This window comes from Aplidium turbinatum, chromosome 15 (genome assembly GCF_918807975.1).
Source record: "Aplidium turbinatum chromosome 15, kaAplTurb1.1, whole genome shotgun sequence".
Lineage (NCBI taxonomy): Eukaryota > Metazoa > Chordata > Ascidiacea > Aplousobranchia > Polyclinidae > Aplidium > Aplidium turbinatum.
The window spans coordinates 14,083,717-14,092,293 of NC_137486.1; the positions used below are offsets into that span (position 1 = coordinate 14,083,717).

The 8,577-nt window shown below is 37.4% G+C and overlaps 1 protein-coding gene across 2 annotated transcripts; it reads left to right on the forward strand.

Moving 5' to 3' along the window:
• The first annotated feature begins 1,478 nt into the window (after nucleotides 1-1,478).
• On the forward strand, nucleotides 1,479-7,680 carry LOC145784244 (troponin I, slow skeletal muscle-like). Of its 2 annotated transcripts, none has more exons than XM_082596031.1 (6): nucleotides 1,479-1,593; nucleotides 2,057-2,099; nucleotides 4,819-4,998; nucleotides 6,126-6,215; nucleotides 6,674-6,856; nucleotides 7,364-7,680. In XM_082596031.1, the coding sequence occupies exons 2-6, from the start codon at nucleotides 2,082-2,084 to the stop codon at nucleotides 7,448-7,450; spliced, it is 558 nt and encodes a 185-aa protein (XP_082452157.1). In that variant the 5' UTR covers nucleotides 1,479-1,593; nucleotides 2,057-2,081; the 3' UTR covers nucleotides 7,451-7,680. The 2 variants fall into 2 exon arrangements, with proteins under 2 accessions (XP_082452157.1, XP_082452156.1); XM_082596030.1 differs by lacking the exons at nucleotides 1,479-1,593; nucleotides 2,057-2,099 and adding exons at nucleotides 2,772-2,894; nucleotides 3,013-3,111.
• Nucleotides 7,681-8,577: the final 897 nt, after the last annotated feature.

The window sequence follows — 8,577 nt, forward strand, 5'->3', positions numbered from 1 at the left end:
ATCGGAGCGGACTGCTAAGAATAACCTGTCAGAGGCTTTCTCAATGCAAAGATAAACCAACCAACAATTGCTGTCAATTGGTACATTTTTCTCTCAGAATATTTATTATGAACTCCGCTTGGAATCGAACTCAGATCTACTATCAGTAGAGCTGAAGGCAATAACCACTCTGCCACTGAGCTGGTTATCAAAATGTGATGTGTTTCATAAAAAACGCTTACGCAAGCAATAAGTTATAAAATAGCTACACTGAAAACGTAGATTGAATGTTACGAAAAGGCAAAGATTTATGAAAACGGCAATATGCGATTAGCCTACCGAAGAGCTGGAGGCGACGAATAAATAACAAGAGTAAGCTACTGTAGGCTATATTCCATAAGTTTATGGTGTAAGTTAATTACTGGTAGATGATTGTATCAGAGATCTGAGAAGTCGCGAAGGTTTGTTATCCTAACTTATCTGCTTTTTCAAATTCAAACACTGCCAATTTTAATGTAGGTACGTTGAATACGCTAATCATGTGTAGGCTTAGCCTGTCAGAAAATGAGCGTGTTACAAAAATTTCCGATGATCCTATTTAGGTGAAATAAGCTGTTAAGGTAGCCTATATAGTAAACTAGTAACTAATTTTGATATAATTCTCCTAGCTTGGATTTTCGCTAGGCATAGAGCACTTTTTGCAGTATTAATAGCATTTCATGCTTAATTTCTTACATTTTCTCATTTGCATTTCTCCTGGTGCGATATTAAGAACCATCTCTGACGTAATGGTTGAGTAACGCTGTCAGATACAAATTTCAGTTCGATGCACTTTTACACTTAAAGATTTCAAGTGAATAAAAATGGAATGTTAAAGTAATAAATGCTTCCAAATAGAAAACCTTCCTGTTTTTCAGTGTTTTAAAATCATGCAAATGCTGAGTCGTCACAAACAGAGCCGGGTTTGCTATTTTGGTTGTAGTTTTGATGATGTCAAAAAGTTTTGAGTGACATGAATTAAAAAAGTAAAATAATACAAACGCACATGCTGCGGTAGGCCATTGAAGCAGGATAATTCTATATAGCTATTAAAAAATTGGAGTAGACTGTGTTGTGTACCAAGATGATGGATCCATTGAATTATATTCACAAAGCGTGATATCCTTACGCAATCAGAACTTGAGCATGTATCGCTTGATGAGATGCAGAGATATCTGATATGGCTTGTGACGCCGCGTGCAGCTGTTGATAAGTGCCCAACAGCGTTGCCAAATTGTTGCCAACATCTGTACGATTTTACAAAAATGAATTATTATGTTCTATTTTAAAACTGTTCATGCAAAATCTACAAAATATCCAGCTATGTCAAAGTCAAATAAACCATAATGATACTGAACAATTTACCTTACATCAACAAGAGTTCTGAATTTGAAAAAAATGGCAACACTGAGATCTATTTTTACACACGAGAGTCAACTTGTCAAGTTGTTCAACAGACATGGCGATGCGTCATCTTTGATTTTAATGAAAAGCAAACCGCCTTTGCCCGCCTGATTACTTACTTTGGACATAGTTAGAAGATAGGGTTCCTTCAGAGACCTTTTGCTTATTCAGGTAAAATTACTTTTTCTACCAGCGTATGATTTACCAACAAAGCTTATTAAAGTTGAATGTTATGAGTAGGCCCCAGACTTTGTAAAATGTAATTTTAAGAAAATAAATTAAGCGCAGGGGTATTACTTGAGGTTTGAATGGTCGTGAAAATAAAAAAACGACGTTCTTGTTTATCGTTCTTAATATATATTTTTAAGTAATCGTTTAATTCACATGGCTTAATTATTTGACAAGTTCAGCACTTATAAGAGAAGCTATGCAAAGCCAGCTGCTTAGCCAAGTGGTGAAAGCCTCATGATCGGAAAAGTGTCAGTTCGACACCTTCAAAGAGTATGCGGCGCTGTCCGGCAATTTTAAGTCTTTAGGTCTACTACCAGGCTGAACTTTTACTACATGAATCTAACACTCCGTATCAGGCTAAGCAGGCTACTTTCAAATAAAATATTTTTTATGTGCTTTGTAGATTTTCTTTGCTCTAACAAACCACCATGGGTGACTCAGATCAGGTAAGAAAGTTTTTATGAATTGACTTTTGAAGAAAAGTGTTGAAAAGTCGAAAGAAAAGCAATGCCACCTTCTGTGTCTACTATTAGCTTGCCTTTTTTTTACAGAGTACGTAGCTATTCATTTAATTTCTTAAAAAAAATTAACGAAGACAAATTTGCTTCTTCACTTTAAAAGATCAGAATTGCAGTAGCCTAATTCTCCTTTTTCGGACATTTAAAAAAAACTAGCTGATAAAAAAGAAATACCAAATGTGTTTGGAATGTAACAAATCTGGAATTACAGCACAATGAAAAAAAACGGACTAACTTTTTCCGTGCATGTGTTTCATTGCGGGTTTTACGGCTCATTAATCGAAGGCTCACTTTTATTATGCAGCATTCAAACTAAAAAAATTATCCAAACAGGATCTAAACTTGTTTTACAATAGGCCCATTGGGAAAACAATAGTTTTCCCAGCATGTCACAAAGCTTTTTTTATCAAACTTTAGTACTTTGTAGGTCTATTAATTTTATTGAACCAGCATAGCAATTGAACCAACTTATTTGGGAGAACAACTTCCATTTCAATACGACTTAGTTGGTGTGATAGGCTGAACGTGCGAGATTGTTTCTTCGCCTCATAGATGCAGATGATTAGATTCTTTATGTCGATTTCTTTCAAGTATGATAGTTCTGACACTGAAGAAGAAACTTCATGCAGCGAAGGTGAATCTGAAACTGAAAGTGAAGAGGAGCAACAAGAAAATGATTCCGAAGAAGACTATAAAGAAGAAGAAAAAGACGAAGATGAAAAGGTTTCGCCTGCACACACACCTCTTGGCGTAGTGCCATTGCACCCTTTGTTCCTGCACATCTATTGGTCTAGTTTAGATCAAAATTCACTCAGATATTTCATTGCTCCTGTTGTAACAGATGGAAGAAAAACAACAGCAGGAAATCCTTACGCCAGACAAGAACGCGTTTAACACATCCCTGAGCAGCAGAGGAACATTTTCTTCACGAACAGATAATGTATTTAGATATACGTTAGCACAAGGAAGCATGGTTCTTTGTCTGTCACATGTAGACTAAACAAGCACTTTGTAGGTCTATTAAGATTTACGTCACATTTTTAAAAATACAATAGTTGACTTTCGCAAAACGTTGAAAACCGGGTACCGTCTCTGCCAGCGTTTCATTAATTTACTTGTGTGAGGCTTTTTAATTTGGTTGTTTCTTCAAATGTGTCTTTTCACGTATTCACAAACTTAGTAGGTTCACAAAGTAACCAAAACTAGCAAACTAATCTACATTATAAACCGATGAAAAAGAAAAGTAGGCTAAAAAGTTGGTGAAAAGAACTTATCGAGTACCGGTAACCCAAAAGTAAAAGGAATGGACAAAAGCTAGCTTAAAAATAGTAGGCTAAAGCAAGCTGAACATATGTAAATTTAATATGGGAAAAAGTTCAATAATATTGTCGTAGTTAGGTTTCACAAATACTTGAGGCAATTAGAAATGAGTATTTATTAAGAATCACAGCTTGAGCAATCGGTTACAATACTAATCTTTATTTTACCACTTTGCTGACGCGCATGGTATCACATTTGAAATAATGATAACTTGAGACGTATGTATATGCTAATTCCCATGACACATGGTAGCAGCTGCCTTGCAATGCCGGTTTGCGATGGTGGAACGACATATCAAACGTTTTAAAGCCACAGCCTGGGATGCAAATAGCGATAGTTCAATTGGTTAGCGCGTCACTTCTGGAACGAAGAAGCTTCAAGATCAAGCGGTGCTGGTTCGACTCTCGGGGTGTGCGATTGAGCAACGCACGTTAAGGAATGCTCTCCATTCAGCGGCATCCAATGGATGGAATAATTCCCCGGCAACAAGACTTCAACAATTGGAAACTTCACTCTGTCAATCTCTGTGACCGGGCCTGCGTCAGTGATTCAAAGCCTCTACAAGTATGCGAAGCTGCCAGGATTAAGCTCTGCAAGAAGCTTTCCCAGTCCGAGGATAAAGATTCGATCAATCAATCAATCGAAACTTAAAAGACTTTATCAAATCAGTTGTGTCATATTTCTTTCCAATCTTTATTAGTGTGGTCTATATTGCAAAGTATAACTGCTCTTAAATTGAACATCTTCAAATGGCTTGTGAACTACTCTGAGCTTGTCTCATTACAGTACTCTGTTGAATTATTACAGATTTGCTTTATGTTTTTCTGGAAATTATTTGAATGATAGCCTATAAAGTAAACCTTAATCTTTGAAGATCAACTGTTTACTGTAACAAATGAAATTGTTTTAGCGCAACATTAACTTATCAAGCAAGGAACTAAAGTAGTGCATGGTGCATGACATATGATCCAAGCTTCTGGCTTGAACAGCCTCAAAGCTTCCGCCAGTAGAAACTTACTTAAGTAACGTTTGTAATCACAGTATGAAGACAAGCTTTCTGAAAAAAAAAAATTCAAGAAAATAAACAACTAAAAAAATGCTCCATGAAGATTTTGTAATAACTTACAGTATTCTAAAAAGCAGGCATTGAAATGATGTAGAAGTTTTAACTTCGGATGTTCAGTATAAAACTTGCAAACTGGAATGGACTCCATGGTGCAATTGTTCCATCCCATGCATCGAAATTCACCTTTTTTACATCGTTTCAACGTCGCAACGTTTTATGTGTAATGCAAGCAGAAATATATTATGATATGTTGTCATTCAGACCGGAGCTCGCAAAATGACGCATCAACGCAAGATGATGCTCAAGTCACTGATGCTGAACAAGGCCAGAGAAGACTTGAAAAGAGAAACCGAGAGGAAAGCTGAAGAGAAGAAGGCTGCTCTCAGTAAAAGGCTGGAACCTCTGGGGAACCTTTCTTCAATGTCGCAACAGGATCTTATGGTAAAAACAATTGCTTTATACATGTAAAATATTCTTAGTCTGTTTGGAAGCAGTAATCGCGAGTGGAAGTTTGAAATGCTTAACCACATTTTGGTTTATTTTATTCTGACATTAGCTCCTGAAGTGAGTCAGACGAAAACCTGCAGCTTCAAGCTATGTGCAACCTTCTATCTTCGCAATTTTCAAGTTTTTTTTTTTACCACCAATCAACTGTGCAGTAACAATTCAACTATGAACTATAACGAAGTACCGTAACATTGATATCTGTTGAATAACGGCAAGGATCACTTAGGGAACGTTCAAATATTACGTAACGCTTTTTTGCCGAATTTTTGACCCCCCCTCCCCCATGTAACGCCAACGTAACGCTTTTTTCAATCCCCCTCCCCCATGTAACGCTTTTTCACTACGAATTCAGCACAAAAAACTACCATTCCGTACTCGACAGCGTTACGTAACGTTTTGCTTGAACCCCCTCCCCCCCGATGTGACGCTAACGTAACGCTTTGCATAAACCCCCCCCTCCCCCTCGAAGGCGTTACGTAATATTTGAACGTTCCCTTAACGGTTGTTCAACTTTCGAGGTGTGCGTTGGGCAACGCGTTTCAAGGACAACTCTCCATTCAGCAACATCTACTAAACGGAATCAGTTACAAAAAAACGAAAAGTAGAAACTCCATCTCATTAGGCAGGGCTTGTGTTACTGGTTTAAAGCCTCTAAAAGTGTACAAAACCAAGATTAATCTTTCAGGGAAGTTTTCACTGTAGATAAATATTCATCCGCTCCGATAGCTCACTTGGTTAGCGCGTGACTTCGTGAACGAAGAAGCTTCAAGATCAAGCAAAGCTGGTTCGACTCTAGGGGTGTGCGCTTGAGCAGCACATCATAAGGATCGCTCTCCATTCAGCGGCACCTAATGAATGAAATAATTCCCCGGCAACAAGACTTTAACAATCGAAAACTTTAATCTGTCAATCTTAGTGACCGGCATGCGTCAAAAGCCTCCACAAGTAGGCTACGCGAAACTACTAGGAATGACCTATCAAGGCTTCATCAGTCAGATGAAAAAGATTTAAAACTAAACCAAAAAAGACTTGTAGCTTGCAAATCTTTTTGTTTTTTCAAGGATCTTTGCCGTGAGCTTCATGCAAAGATCGATAAAGTTGACGATCAAAGATTCGACATAGAGGCCAGAGTAAAGAAAAATGACCAAGAGGTAAGTAGCCTACTTTGCATAACAGCACAAAATAGCCTACCTACCCAACACATTTTTTTAAATCTTAATATTTTTCGATGGACAAAGAAACATATTCTCGTTGCTTGGTTTTTTGACTTAGTCAATGAATTTGAAACTACAGTCTACGGTAGCCTAAGTAGAAAAAGGCAAGGAATGAATTTATTGTGCTTGTAAAGTCCAGAATTGAAACATTTGTGGTCAAAACTAGTAGGCCTATATGAACACAACATAGCTAAAATTGCTCTTACTTTGTCAAAATTATTTTTGAATGTCTGTCAGCTGCACCAAAGCATAAGGCTAAATATTCAATAATTTATTCGGTAGGCTACCTCAGTTAATTTGTTCCCTGCTAGGTTCACCAAGCTTGATTTTTCACATCGTTAATTAGGCCTAACCTATGAAGTAGCAATCCATGAAAATATCATTGTCACCAACAGATTGAAGATTTGAACCAAAAGATCTTTGATCTTCGAGGAAAGTTCAAGAGGCCTCCTCTGCGACGTGTAAGAATGTCCGCAGATCAGATGTTGAGAGCTCTTCTCGGATCCAAGCACAAGGTTTCCATGGATCTTCGATCCAACCTCAAATCCGTTAAAAAAGAAGGAACTAAAAAGGAAGATGTAAGTTAGCATGGCTTAAACATAAATTAACTTGCTGAGATCTTCCTCACAGATGGAGTGCTTGAAAACACGTGCTCTCTGAACATGATGTTTAATTTCTCACAATGCACAGGTCTTATAAGAATATGGAAGTTGTTGTTGTACAAATGAAGTGATAGGTCTACAATTATCTGATTGGTTAAAAATCATGAGGGGATGTGTGAAGAAAAAAATGTGTTTACCTACTAAAGGAGGCTAATAAATTAATAAAAACAAGCCTACTCTACTTTTAAACCTAAGTTTAATCTTTCAAAAACATGAGCATTCTGTTTTTACTGACTTTCAAAAAAGTATAGCTTGCATCTTTTTACTGGGTGTAACATCTGGAAATAGACTTTAAAGCTGCATTCAGCGTTTCTAGCATGCTTGAGCATGGAATCCATGCTTTGAGCTACTGCAAGATTTAGCGCTGCTGTAAAAGCGTAGTTTTTATTTTTGCATAGGCTGATAACTCAACATGATCTTTAGGCCGAAGTAAAAGACTGGAGAGAAAACGTCGAGGCAAAAGCGGGCATGGGAGGAAAAATGGCCGTGTTTGAAGGAGGAAAAGAATAGATCTCTGTTCGAGAAGCATCTTGCAAAATTGTTTTTGAAATATTTGAATAATCATGCTTTACTGTTTTAGTGGGCTATAGGGCTGTTCATACAAACACCTTTCAAGTAGATGGGCTTTGTGCTTCGAATTTCCTCTTGCTTATTCTACAAAAATTATATATTCTTTTAAAGGCAGCATAGATTTTGTTTGCCGTTACACGTCTGTGCATAATAAATTTTAGAAGAGTGTTTTTGTTTTGACTATGTTACGATGTTGTTTTTTGACAACAGTTTGAGAAGACTAAAACAGTTGAGCAAAATTGGTCATGTACGCCCGTTTCTTGATGTTTGCATGGGATAGTTCGTAAGAAAATCTATCCATGCGAACAAAAAATGGAAATTTTAATTCTGAAATTCAGTGTTAAAGTACTTTTATAAAATTCTCACTGCTTTTGTACCTAGTGTATGTTTAAACGAACCGTGCAGTTTCCAAATCACTGAAAAATATCTCAGCATTGACCAAGGAGTTACATCGCATGACGTATCTTGCCGTCTTTATGGTCCTAACACCCTCTTCCCGAGGGCGTTACAGTTTGAACAGAGCTTGTCAGCATTAGCTAAGATGAGTTTACTATTAGACTGAAAAAGGATTAATTTTCCAAGGAAAAAACTTTACCGTTCAAGCCAAGAATTTTACCATAGTCTCCTGATTTTCGTTTGCTATTAGAACTGAATGTGTATCTATACTGACCGAACGGACTGCTTGGAATCTTTATTCTCGGACTGAAAAAGCCTCCGATAGATTCCTGGCAGTTTCACGCTCTTGTAAAGGCATTGAATCACTGACGCAGGTTCGATCACCGAGATTATGTCTGAATTACTTCATCCACTAGGTGGGGCTAAATGGAAAGCTGTCCCCTAAATGTGTTGCTCACCTCGAGAGTCGAATTAGCGCCGCTTGCCGTTTTTTTGTTAGAAAAAGCGTAAGTGTAGGCTATCCTTAGTTTTGAAATATAACTTAGTGTCAGACAGGCGACCTAGCTGCATTGATGAATCAATCTTTTTTATATTGATTCAACGTCTGCAGGCTTGGCTGTGGCAAAATCTAAGCTATTTGTCAGGTATCTCATCTGTTACGACTGTCGGTC